Source organism: Sapajus apella, unplaced genomic scaffold, assembly GCF_009761245.1.
Source record: "Sapajus apella isolate SASKATOON/1434 unplaced genomic scaffold, GSC_monkey_1.0 scaffold35, whole genome shotgun sequence".
In the NCBI taxonomy this organism is placed as follows: Eukaryota; Metazoa; Chordata; class Mammalia; order Primates; family Cebidae; genus Sapajus; species Sapajus apella.
In genome coordinates, this window is record NW_022436975.1 from 6200488 (window position 1) to 6213919 (window position 13432).

Genomic DNA, 13432 nt, shown 5'->3' on the forward strand with positions numbered 1-13432 from the left:
GAATGAAGAGAGGTTTGTTCATAGGTACAAACATACAGTTAATAGAAGGAATAAATTCTAACATTCCACAGCAGAGAAGGTTCACTAAAGTTAAGAAGGTATTATATATTTCAAAATAGCTAGAAGGGAGGGCTTGAAATGCTCCAACACACAGAAATGGTAAATACTGAAGGTGAGGAATACCCTAAATACCCTGATTTCATCATTACACATTCTATGCATGAAACCAAATATCACAGATAACCCAATAAACATGTACAAATATTATCAATAAAGAATAGGACTTCATTAATGAATCTTTGTAATGTCTACCAGACATCAACTGTGTACATGCTTGACTGGTCCTTAAAAAAAAAAAAAAAGGGAGAGGAGTGACACATTGCTGTCCTTATCCTGAAGCTAGATTCATGCTGGCAGCAGCTATCAATAATAGATCAAGAAAGGGAAATCTTAGGAGACCAAATTAGAGCCAAGAATCAAACTTCCTCTCACAGTGAGATTTCACTGCTACCGCCAACTTTAGAGATTCAGATTTTATTCTTCTTAAGAAGGGCGACATTGCTCTATAATGGCAACTTAGTAGATTACTGATTTATATTGCCATGTGTAAAAAAAAAAAAAATAGCAGTTAATAATGGTTTACACCATTATCAAGACAGTACAAAAACTTATTGGGACCGAAGATGTTTCAGTATTTTATGACAACTACCTATTATAAAACTGTGATGCATAAAAGCACATACCTGCAGTAATTCCAGGGTCATAGGAATATTCTTAAGCTCCTTTAGCAAATCCAGTGCTCCAGCCTATAAAATAAAACAATTTCATATTGAATTCCCAAGATGGTAAAACAGGGACTAGCCAGAAATAAGGTTCACGGGATAATCACAGAAAGCATCTAAAGAGGAATAAAATCAGATAAGGAGCAACAGCACCACCTATAGCTTGTAGCCAAATATTCTACTTTAATATTAATTTAATCTGTCATATTTCATCTAATCAAATACGTTCACATTCTATTGCATTTAGTCTAATATTTACTTCATATACTATATCTGGATAAATCACTTCTTTATATATCATTAATAAAGAAAAAATGATTTAACTATGATATAGTGTTTTATTATGACTTTTTTATTTTTTGAGAAAGAGTCTCACTCTGTCACCCAGGCTGGAGTGCAGTGGCACAATCTTGGCTCACTGCGACCTCCACCTCCCAGGTTCAAGTGATTCTCCTGCTCAGCCTCTTGAATACCTGGGATAACAGGCACTCACCACCACACCTGGCTAATTTTTGTATTTTTAGTAGAGATGGGGTTTGACTATGTTGGCCTAGATGGTCTCAATCTCCTGACCTCGTGATTTGCCTGCCTCAGCCTCCCAAAGTACTGGAATTACAGGCATGAGCCACTGCGCCTGGCCTAGGGTTCCTGTTTTCATACTTTAACACTTTAGAAAGCAGGATAGTTATGGTTGAGGCAAGAGAATCGCTTGAATCCGGGAGGTGGAGGTTGCAGTGAGCCAAGATCCCGCCATTGCACTCCAGCCTGGCGAGAAAGTTAAGACTCCTTCTCAAAAAAAAAAAAGAAAAACAGGCACCCTACAAATCAGTGAAACACAAGATATCTCAAAAACCAGAAAAAACCAGCGCATATTCCTCACTGAACACACCAAAGGAAAAAGCAAGCGAAGACTCTCAAAGTATCACTTTATTTCTTAAATATAAAATCAAGTAAAGGGTTCTAGTCACGTAATTTTTCATTTAAAGGTGACGGACATTAGGCGTGGCCTTCGAGAATAAAACTATTAGCTTTTATTCTGGTAACAAAGAGTTACATCATTTTAATTTAACCCAATGCCTCATAAATAAAAATTTAAGTTCAACAGAAATCATGACAGGTTATTATAAACTGTTTGAATTATTTGTTGTTTAAAGATCTCTCCTGATCTTAAAATTCTGTAAATTCTTCCTATTTAGAGTCATCTAGAAACAGTAAAACATTAAAGTTGTTGGAAAAGGAAACTAACAGTGACTTAAAATGTATTATTAAACAAGAATTTCTATAGGCATGACATTTTTGTGAATAAATGAAGTCTTCAATCCCTTATCTGCATATTCCCAGACCAAAAACCTTTGAAAAGCAAAAGATTTCTAGATTTCTGATAGGTTTAAAAACTCATTTGGCAGCTAAACCTAATCTCTACACGTGTAATGCTATTTGCGTTCTATTTATGCCATGTAATGTGAACATTACGACTAGAGAAATGTTAATGCCTGGTTCCTGAAGTGCCCAAATCCTTCTGGGGGTATTACATAATCTATGATATATGTACTAAATTATCTTCATAAAATCTGAAAAATTTGGAATTACCAAATGTATCAGACCCTAATAATTTGAATTAACAAACTGCAGTAGTCTGGGCAACACAGCATGACCTCCTCCTTACAAAAAATAAAAATAAAAAATTAGCTGGGCATAATGCCTGTAGTCCTAGCTACTTGGGAGGATGAGGCGGGAGGACTGCTCGCACCCAGAAGCTTGAGGTTACATGAGCCATGATCATGCCACTCACTGCAGTCTAGCCTGTGTGGACAGAGTGAGACTCCATTTCTAAAATAAAATTTTAAAAACAACAACAACAAAAAAAACAGACTGTGGGCCTGTATTCTATCATTGACATTTTCTTTGACCCACATCTCCAGGCTTTCTGATCCACTTCTGACCAAGAATCAATTAACGATAAAGAATCATACTTCTAAAAGTTCCTTAAAAAAGAATGGTCTCCTAAGCATTAAGTTCATTCTTCTAACATATCATCAATATAACATACGGTGTCAACTGTTTTCCAAGTAGATGTAATATATTTGCATTAATTTTGTTTCTTTCCCTTTCTACTCGCTCTCTGGTAAGGTCATGGTTGGAAGAAAAAGCTAAAAATAACACTCAAGGAATAAAACTATGACCTTTCTGAAAATTGCACTGTGTTCCAGCCAATTCAAATAAATACTTCGCTGAAGGGTCTTTAATAATAACTATGGGCCAAGTGCAGTGGCTCACACCTGTAATCCCTGCATTTTGGAGGCAAAAGCAGGCAGATCAACCTTAGGTCAGGAGTTTGAGACCAGCCTGACTAACATGGTGAAGCCCCATCTCTACTAAAGACACAAAAATTAGCTGGGTGTGGTGGCAGGCGCCTGTAATCCCAGCTACTCAGGAGGCTGAGGCGGGAGAATCACTTGAACCTGGGAGGCAGAGGTTGCAGTGAGCCGAGATTGTGCCACTGTACTCCAGCCTGGGTGACAGCGCAAAACTCTGTCTCAAAAAAACCCAAAAACTAAGAAAAAGAAGTAACTATGATGCTCTGAATGAGTTAAACACAAAATAGGTAATCACATATTAATTCAGTGACAACAAACTTTGAGTGTTACTATGTGCTTGGCACTATTAAATACTTCACATATATTTAATTTCACCTTCACTATAAACCCTATAGAATCAGGTAATCTATTAAGTCCATTTTACAAATGAGGAAATGTGTCAAGAAACTTGCACAAGGTGCTATGATTACTAACTAAAAAAGGTGAGATCTACTTCAGTAGTTTCAGATGTACCAAGCTCTACCGTGTTGGGGATACAGCAGTGACCAAGACAGACACCTTTCTGATATCAAGGAATTTTAAAAGAAACAGAAATATTTGATGATCTATTTCAAACCCTTAGTTACACTTAAACCCGGAAAAGGAAAGTGATTTGCTCAAGGTCATACTGATGGGTAGTAAGGACATGAACTAGTCACCTGACCCTTATCCCACTGCCCTTTCCCCAGCAGTGGCAGTGCTCCTTTGTGAACTCAGTGACTACTATTACCAAACAAGAAGCTGTACTTTAGCCTTCTCCAAGCATCACCTGTCTCTAAATGTCAAGTCTTGGCCAGGCACAACAGCTCAACCTGTAATCCCAGCACTCTGGGAGGCCTAAGGCAGGAAGATCACTTGAGCCCAGGGGTTCGAGACCAGCCTGGGTAACAGAATGAGATCTCACCGCTATTTAAAAAAAAAAAGAAAAAGAATACATGTCCAAGTCTATGAGACTGCAGCATCTCCTATAGATGATGCAAGAGAAAGAAAGACTCTTCTTTAATTCCCAGAGCCAAATGTAGTTCACATTACTGGCTGAAAGATAAACTACAGCTATCACACTATTTTATCACATTGTTGGTGCTCCTATCTGTTAACAGAAAAAATGTGTTTTTATAAGCCATGATATTCAAACTTGTACTACGTGTTCAGTATACCCAAGACCATGTAGGATACAAACATCCCTCTCAAGGAGATGTAAAAAAGAGGGAGTAATAGGTGATTTAGGGTCAAGAATACGATATACATATATGACAGATCTAGATTCAAATCCATGCTCTGCCATTTCCTAGAACTATAAGATCTTGGTAATGTTATTGGTCCTTTTCAAGCTTCAGCTTCTTTATATGTAGGCGAGCATAATACATCAACCTTGATGGGTAATTACAATAGCCAAATGAGGCAACATTACACAGATGAAGTATTAAAATAGAGGTCTGACACATAGGACGGTAGATGAGGAGTACAATAATATACAAATACTTCCTTATTTCTACCATAACAATAATCTCCAAGAGCCATAAGCCAGCATTTTCAGTGAGCATATTTAAGCTCAATCAAGTAAAACATAGTTACTTCTTCTATAATAATGCCTTCTTCACAGGCATTATTATAAGATTTCAAGGTAAAAAATTAAGATGTTACCTATTTTTTGAGACATAGTCTCACTGTGCCACCCAGGCTGGAGTGCAGTGGCACGCACTGGGCTCACTGCAACCTACGCCTCCTGGGTTCAAGCTATTCTCCTGCCTCAGCCTCCCAAGTAGCTGGGACTACAGGCGCCCACCACCATTCCCGGCTAATTTTTGTATCTTCAGGAGAGACAAGGTTTGACTGTTAGCCAGGTTAGTCTGTTTTTTTTTTTTTTTTTTTTTTGAGATGGAGTCTTGCTCTGTTGCCAAGCTAGTACAGTGGCGCAATCTTGGCTCACTGCAACCTCTGCCTTCCAGGTTCAAGGGTTCAAGCAATTCCCCTGCCTCAGCCTCCTGAGTAGCTGAGACTATAGGCGGGTGACGCCACACCAGCTAATTTTTTTGATTTTCAGTAGAGACGCAGTTTCACCATGTGGGCCAGGATGGTCTTGATCTCCTGTCTTTGTGATCCACCTGCCTCGCCTCCCAAAGTGCTGGGGTTACAGATGTGAGCCACTGTGCCTGGCCCGTTATCTATTTTTTTAAAGTAAACAATGAATTAGAGATATTTGAGTTATAGCTTGGTAACATCACTATAAAGCTAGGACTTAGAATATTACTATGTCATCTCAAATTTGCAGTTACAACTAAACTAAAAGCACAAAAAAAAAAATACATAAATTCATATTCATCAAAATCAGAAGCTTTTATACTTCAAAGCCACAACCAAGAGTAGACAGACAGCCCACAGAATGGGAGACAGTATCTGCATATCTAATAAGGATCTAGTATTCAGAATATAAAGGACTCTTCCAACTCAAGAATAAAAAGACAACCCAATTTAAAAATGGGCAAAGCCACTGTACTCCAGCCTGGGCAACATAGCCAGACCCTGAGTCTTTTTTTAAAAAAATGGGCAACGGACTGGAACAGACATTTGTTCCTCCAAAGAAGATATGCAAATGGCCACAAAGCAATGAAAAGATGCTCAATATTATTATCATAAGGGATATGCAAATCAAACCCACAATGAGATACCACTTTACACCCATCAGGAAGACTATAATCAAGACAAGTAATATTGATGAAAATGAGGTGAAACTGGAATCTTCACACACTGCTGGTGGGCATGTAAAATCGTACAGCCACACTGGAAAGGTCTGGTAGCTCCTGAAAGGTTAAACGTAGTTACTACGTGACCCAGTAATTATACTCCTAGGTATACACCCAAAAGAAATGAAAACATATGTCTACACAAACACTGTTACAGGAATATTTTTTGCAATATTATTCACAACAGCCAAAAAGCTGAAACAGCCCAAATGTCCACCAAATGATAAATGAATTAACAAATTGTGGCCAGGTGCAGTGGTTCACGCCTGTAATCCCAACACTTTGGGAGGCCAAGGCAGGCAGATCACCTGAGGTCGGGAGTTCTAGACCAACAAAATCCCATCTCTACTAAAAATACAAAAATTAGACAGATGTGGTGGCAGGCCCCTGCAATCCCAGGTATTTGGGAGGCCGAGAAGCAGGAGAATCACTTGAACCCAGGAGGCAGAGGTTGCAGTGAGCCCAGAGGGCACCACTGTACTCCAGCCTGGGCGACAGAGTGAGACTCCATCTCAAAAAAAAAAAAAACACACACACACAAATTGCAGTACAGTGGAGTACTTTCCAGCAATTAAAAAGTAATAAAATACTGGTGCATAATATAACACAAACTGACCTTTAAAAGACAGGTGCGGTGGCTCACACCTGTAACCTCAGCACTTTGGGAGGCCCAGGTGGGTAGATCACCTGAGGTCAGGAGTTTAAGATCAGCCTGACCAGTATGGTGAAACCCCATCTCTACTAAAAATATAAAAATTAGCTGGGCACGTTGGCTTGCACCTGTAGTCCGGCTACTCGGTAGGCTGAGACAGGAGAATTGCTTGAACCCAGGAGGTGGAGGTTGCAGTGAGCGGAAGATTGCACCACTGCACTGCAGCCTGGGCAACAGAGCAAGACGAGACTCCGTAAAAATTAAAAAAAAAAAAAAAGACTATATTAAGCAAAAAAAGACCAGTTACAAAAGATCACATACTGTATAATTTCACGGACAGAAACTTTCTAGATTCAGCAAACACACAGAGACAGAAAGCATATATATTAGTGGTTGTCAGAGGAGTTTGAGAAATTGGTGGGGGGCACATGAGGGCTGAATGGGAAGCGACTGCTTAATAGGTACAGAGTTTCTTTATGGAGTGATGAAAATGTTCTAAAATTATACAGTAGTAACAGTTGCATAAACCTGTAAATACAATAAAAACCCACTTAACAGCTGACCCTCAAATAGCATGGGTTTAAACTGTACAGATCCACTTAACATGAGAATTTTCTTCCACTTCTGCCACCCTAGATGGCAAAACCAACTCTTCCTTTCTCCTCAGCTTATTCAATGTGAAGGCAAGAAGGATGAAGTCCTTTATGATGATCCATTTCCACTTAATGAACAGTAAACATATTTTCTCTCCTTTATAATTTTCTTTTTTTTGAGACATTGTCTCACTCTGTCACCCAGGCTGAGCGTCTGTAATCTCAATACTTTGGGAGGCCAAAGCAGGCAGATCACTTGAGTCCACGAGTTCTAGAATGGCCTGGGCAATATGGTGAAACCCCATCTCTCCAAAAAATACAAAAAAAAAGCTGAGTGCAGTGGCTCATGTCTGTAATCCCAGCACTTTGGGAGGCTAAGGCAGGTGGATCACTTGAGGTCAGGATGCAGAGACCAGCCTGGGAAAAATGGCAAAACCCCATCTCTACTAAAAATAGAAAATTAGTTGGGTGTGGTGGTGGCACGCACCGTAGTCCCAGCTACTTGGGAGGCTGAGGTGGGAGAACTGCTTGAACCCAGGAAGTGGAGGTTATAGTGACCAGATCATGCCACCACACTCCAGCCTGAGTGACACAGCAAGACTGTCTCAAAAAAATAAAAAGTACAAAAAAGTTTATTAGCCAGGTGTGGTGGCACATGCCTATAATCCTGGCTACTCGGGAGGCTGAGGTGGGAAGATCACCAGAGTCCAGGTGGTCAAGACTCTAGTGAGCTGAGCCATAGTACTACTGCATTCCAGCCTGGGAAAAAAAATTAGAAAAAAAAAAAAAAAAAAAAAAAAAAAAAAAAAAATGTATAATACATATATAAAATGTGTTAATCTACGGTTTAAGTTATCATTAGTAAGGCTTCTGTTCAACAGTAGGCTGTGTTTTAGGAGTCAAAGTTATACTCTTGACAGCATGAGTTATACTGCTGGTTCATGCTGACTCATACTGACTACATGACTACAAGAGTTATACTACTGCAAAAGTTATACTACTCGACTGCATGTGGGTAGGGAGAGGGGATGGGGTAAGAACCATAACCCCTGAATTGTTCAAGAGTCAACTATGAGAGTGAACTTCACTGCATTTCTCAATAAAGCTGTTATTAAAAATTGCACAGCTATGCCAATTAATCTAACTCTGATATAGATATGAAAGTTTTGTCGCAGTTGTTGTTTTAACCCAGGTACTTATAAATGTAAATATTTCAGGTATCCCAGCTCCTAGGAAATTCTAACATCTAATTTCAATTTCTCTCCCTGCAATTTAATTTCACCCAAACTTGGGCCTTCAATGAAATAAATAAACCTCAACACTACCTACAAAATCTCTCCATAAACTTCAAAACTTTATGTTCTTGCCTCACTCCTCCTATAAGCTACATGAATCCTTTACAAAGAAAGGCAGCCTCAGATTGTTTTTTGGGCCTTAGTACATACTTTAGGTCTACAATCCTACAGGAGAAGCATTTTATATTCACTTAATTTTTACTATGTATCTCCAATTTACCATGACGAAGAACATTTTAGGGTTGACAAAAAACTTGCCTAAAATCACAAAGCTAAAGTTCAGAAAAACCAGGATTTAAACCCACATTAGGAGTCAGACTTAGTTACCGATATCAAATCAAAGCAACAAGAAAAAAGCTTAAGCAGAAAACAGGTGATACCTAAAAATTTCAAACTACTTTCTGTGGTTCATTGTGGCTTGGTCATGTGCACTTGTAAAACTGCTGAGAAGACTGCTTGAGATCAAGTACACATGTGGGACAACATCCTGGGTAGAACTAGGGTCAGGATGTTGATCTAGGTATTTAGGGAAACTCACCTGCCCCAAAACAGCAAGTTCATACCCTTACTTCTTGATTTTATATTCACTTAACTGTATCCATGCATGGTTCAAAAACAGACCAAGGGTCTTCTAGAGAGACACTGTAGCTTAACAGAGCAGTGCTAGCTTTGGAGCAAAACAGATTTAGATTCACATCTTCATCTTGGCCACTTACTAGCTATCTGGCTTAAGACAATTCAGTTAACTTTTCTAAATACTTGGGATCCTCATTTTCAGAATGAGGATAATATTCATCTTACAAAGTTGTCTGAGGAATAAATGGGATAAGGTGGGTAAGTATTTAGCAGAAATAACTGCCTCAGAGTAATGGCTCAATAAATGGCAGCTGTTTTTATTTTCGTTAAGTGTGACAGCTATGGTTTTATTAAAACGAAATGAGCCAGGTAAAGCAGCAGCATGTTAAAATATTTTTTAAATGATACCCACATTAGCACTTAAATTTGTCAATTCTGATGACAACTATTACTCTTCAAAATTAACTTTTTCAGGCTGAGTGTGGTGGCTCACATCTGTAATCCCAGCACTCTGGAAGGCCAGGACAGGCAGATCACCTGAGGTCAGGAGTTTGAGACCAGCCTGGCCAATATGCTGAAACCCCATCTCTACTAAAATTACAAAAATTATCCAGGCATGGTGGCACACACTTGTAGTCCCAGCTACTAGGAAGGCTGAGGCAACAGAATTGCTTGAACCCGGGAGGTAGAGGTTGCACTGAACCAAAACTGTGCCACTGCACTCCAGCCTCGGTAACAGAACGAGACTTTGTCTCCAGGAAAAAACAAACAAACAAACAAAAAAAAAAAACCAAGTTAACTTTTTCATAATATAAAATATTTTAAAAAGTTGAGAGAAAAACCTGAAAACCACAGAAAAAAAGAGAAGCAAATATACCATAATTCTACAACCCCTAAAACACTTTCTGTTGAATTATTGAACACTTAAAAAAACATCTGTGGTTGTATTTGGGGAAAGAGGAGTGTCATTCTGACCATTTCTCTTTCTCTGTATTTCATCAGCCTGTTTGAATTTCCAGAGGACAGGCAGGGAAAATGATGGGGGGCGGGGGGAGGTAAAAGCCAGTCAGTTTTACTTTTCTTTTTGGGAGGCAAGTTTTCATATTGGTAAAGTTTTGAATTATCTGAAAACTTAGATTTGAGAAGAAAATTTAGATTTGAGGATTATCTGTGGGGTTTATTCTCATTTTCTTGCAGGCTCATTACAAAAGATCTGAACATCCGTTGACAATTTGAGAACTGCAGGTAAATATGAACTTATCTTCTCCACACTTGTCCACTAAGGTGTTTTAAGAAACACCTATTAAAAGGAAAGAAGGAAAATCAAGCAAACACCTAATGCATTAGATGATTAAACGATACATATTACAGCCTAAGTTGGAGAGAAAATTACCCAACAAATGGCTTTTTTCCCTGGGAGCTTCTGCTGTGCAAGTCTGGGGATCTCCAGGCACAGAGAAAAATTTTCCGGTTTAAACAAAGTAACGGAAATGTTCCAATAACCACATAACTGATCAAATAAGAATTTGAAGTGGGGAATGAAGGGGCATATCAATGGGGGGGGGGCATGGCACTGGTAATATCTATAACAGAAAACGAACAGGAGATTTTATTTTTTTGGCGGGGGGTGGAGTGGAGGACGGAGTCTCGCTCCGTTGCCCAGACTGGAGTGCCGTCGCGTCATCTCCACTCACCCAACCTCCACCTTCCAGGTTCTAGGATTCTCCTGCGTCAGCCTCCTGAGTAGCTGGGATTACAGGCGCCCGCCATCACACCTGGCTAAGTTTTTGTTTGTTTGTTTGTTTTGTATTTTTAGTAGAGACAGTTTTGCCACGTTAGTCAGGCTGGTCTCGAACTCCTGACCTCGTGATCCACTCACCTCGGCCTCCCAAAGTGTTGGGATGCCAGGCGTAAGCCACCGCTCTGGGCCGGACATACTTAAAAGGCCAAAATTTCAAAGACAGAGTAAAGGGTATGAAATGAAATACTGGAGAATGCCCAGTATTTCCTGTTAAAGGAAAAAAGGGAACAGAGGTTGCTAAAAGTCTTTCGTACTTACTGCTAACACTAATTCCTGATCTAGCTGTCATGTGGAAACCATGCTGTCCAGAAGAAAACCTGGGTCCTGGCTTATTCCAAATACACAGTACCTAATTTGAGTAGTAGTATTTAATCTCTCTCAGTGTCTTAACCTGTAAAATGGATACCCTTTATGTACTCACAGCTCTGTGTGAGTCACAAAAGAATTTTGCACGGATGCTATTTAACTCCAAAGTGCAGTACAAATGAGAGCACTCCTTTTCTCTTCACATTAGTTTGACATGGAATTTATTTCATAGATGGAAGAAAATTATTTCAGGTATATTGACGGTAAAATGTGCCGAGCGTGGTGGGACAAATTTAGGTGAAAACAATTATAGAAGTTTAGCTGAGAACAGATGAGTCTGAAGCCAGGTGGACTGAGAAGTGCCACACAAATGGACAAACTGTAGAAACCGGTCGTATGACTTCTTACAAACCACAAAAGGACATGCTCACATAAACATGCATCAATAACAAGAAAATGCCCCCAGCATTAACTGCAAACCACTCAGAAAGCACCCTACAATATAATTTGTGCAAATCTCTCTACCAGCACTCCGGTGAGTGTGCGTGCTTTGGTCATAACTCTTCTGCACATTACGACAGGACAAGACCCACTTTTTATAAAACGTTTAGCAGCTTGCCAAGAGACTGGCACATTTTACCTTTTTAATCGTTCAGCAAACATGTAGCGTAGTTGAGATAACCAGACGGATGCTTAGCCCTCTTCAAAAACGAGATCCAGGAGTTTTACATGTCACCAGACTGATGCCTAAAACTGATCACAAGCCTCTATTTGATGCTCATTCTAGATGCTGGCCTCGGATCGCTGAAGAGTGCATTCTTTCAAATTCTGAGGACTTTCTACGCTTCAATTCTTAAGCTAAACTGCCGAGGTTTTACTACTACGAAAGTTTAAAATCAACGGAGAATGTGCCCTAATCCTTAAATCGATCAGGTTTACTACGCGGCACGAGGGAGGAGGGACTGGAAATACAAGAGCGATCGGGTCCTAACGCCGGTGGCCGCGGGACCCGGCGCCCCGGGCCCGGACACTCTCCTGGGGACGCGGGGACGCGGGGGCGCCGGGCACGGCTCCCCGAAGGGAGGCTGCAGGGGGAGGAGAGGGAGAGGGAGAGGGGATCCCCCTTGGGACCCGGCCTCGGCCCGGCCTCCCTCCCGGCCCGCGCCGACCGCCGCGCTCACCGCGTTCTTCTTCTGCACCATCTTGTCCATCTTCTTGGCAAAGCGGACCACCTCGTCCTCCATGGTTCCGGCAGGTCTTCTCCGCGCCCAGCCCGCTGGCAAGGAGAAGTGGGCGAAGCTGGAGCGCAGGACACGGCAGGAGGCGAGCCCCGGCGCGCGGCAAGCCCCACCACGGCAAGCTCGGGCCTAGGCCCTTCCTCACAAACGAAGCCCGCGGCGGCGGCGGCGGCGGCGGTTCCTCCTCCCCAGGCAACGCCAATCGAACTCCGCGCGCGACGTGCAGGCGCTACCAATTGACTGCGGATCCCTGGGATGGGGCGAGCCCAGGTTCCCGCCAGGCGGGCGTCAGGGCAGGCGCCGCTTCCGGCTAGAGGGTTGTGGGAGGCGCCCGGTTTGGCAGGGCGTTCACGTCCGGCCCCGCCTCCACACGGGGCGGGGTTTCGTCCCCTTGCTGTCGCCGGACAGCAGGGAGATTTAGAAGCTGCGGAGGCCTAAGTAGCTTGAAACGGAGGCAGATTCCGAGCGTGGAACTTTGGCAGGTGTTAAACAAAGTCTGCGGGAAGCCAAGCAGTTTCTCCATAGAGGACGGCTACGGTGAAAAACGGAACCCGCGTCCCCTAAATTAAGTTACGGAGTTCGTCGTTCTAAACGCTCCTTTGTTTTGTTTTGTTTTTCTTTTTGTTTTGAGACGGAGTCTCGCTCTGCCGCCAGGCTGGTGCAGTGACGCGATCTCGGCTCCCTGCAGCCTCCGCCTCCCGGATTCAAGCGATTCTCCTACCTCAGCCTCCCGAGTAGCTGGGACTAACAGGCGGGCGCCACCACGCACAGCTAATTTTTGTATTTTTAGTAGAAAATACAAAACGGGGTTTCACTATGTTAGGCTGCTCTCGAACTTCTGACCTCAGGTGGTCCGCCTGACTCGGCCTCCCAAAGTGCTGGGATTACAGGCGTGAGCCACTTGGCGCGGCCTTAATGTTTGTATTTTTAGTAGGGCAGGGTTTCATCTCGTTGGCCAGGCTAGTCTCCAACTCCCGACCTCAAGTGATCTGCTTACCTCAGGCTCCCAAAGTGCTGGGATTACTGGTGTAAGCCACTGTACCAGCCTGAGGGTGGGTAATTATTTATAAAGAAAAAAGCCGCCGGGC

At 41.8% G+C, this 13432-nt stretch overlaps 1 protein-coding gene across 3 annotated transcripts in view; it reads right to left on the reverse strand.

Annotated features, from left to right (window-relative positions):
- TCEA1 (transcription elongation factor A1) overlaps positions 1–12735 on the reverse strand; it is a 51547-nt gene extending 38812 nt beyond the window's left edge. Inside the window, exons 1-2 of one of the 3 annotated variants that reach the window (XM_032296089.1) lie at positions 12288–12735; positions 744–806 (exon numbers count right to left, since the gene is read on the reverse strand). In XM_032296089.1, coding sequence (XP_032151980.1) covers positions 744–806; positions 12288–12350 — 126 coding nt within the window. In that variant the 5' untranslated portion in view covers positions 12351–12735. Of the gene's footprint in view, positions 1–743; positions 807–11746; positions 12145–12287 lie in introns of those variants that run through there. The other 2 variants (XM_032296091.1, XM_032296090.1) reach the window with 2 other exon arrangements.
- Between the last annotated feature and the right edge of the window lie 697 nt (positions 12736–13432).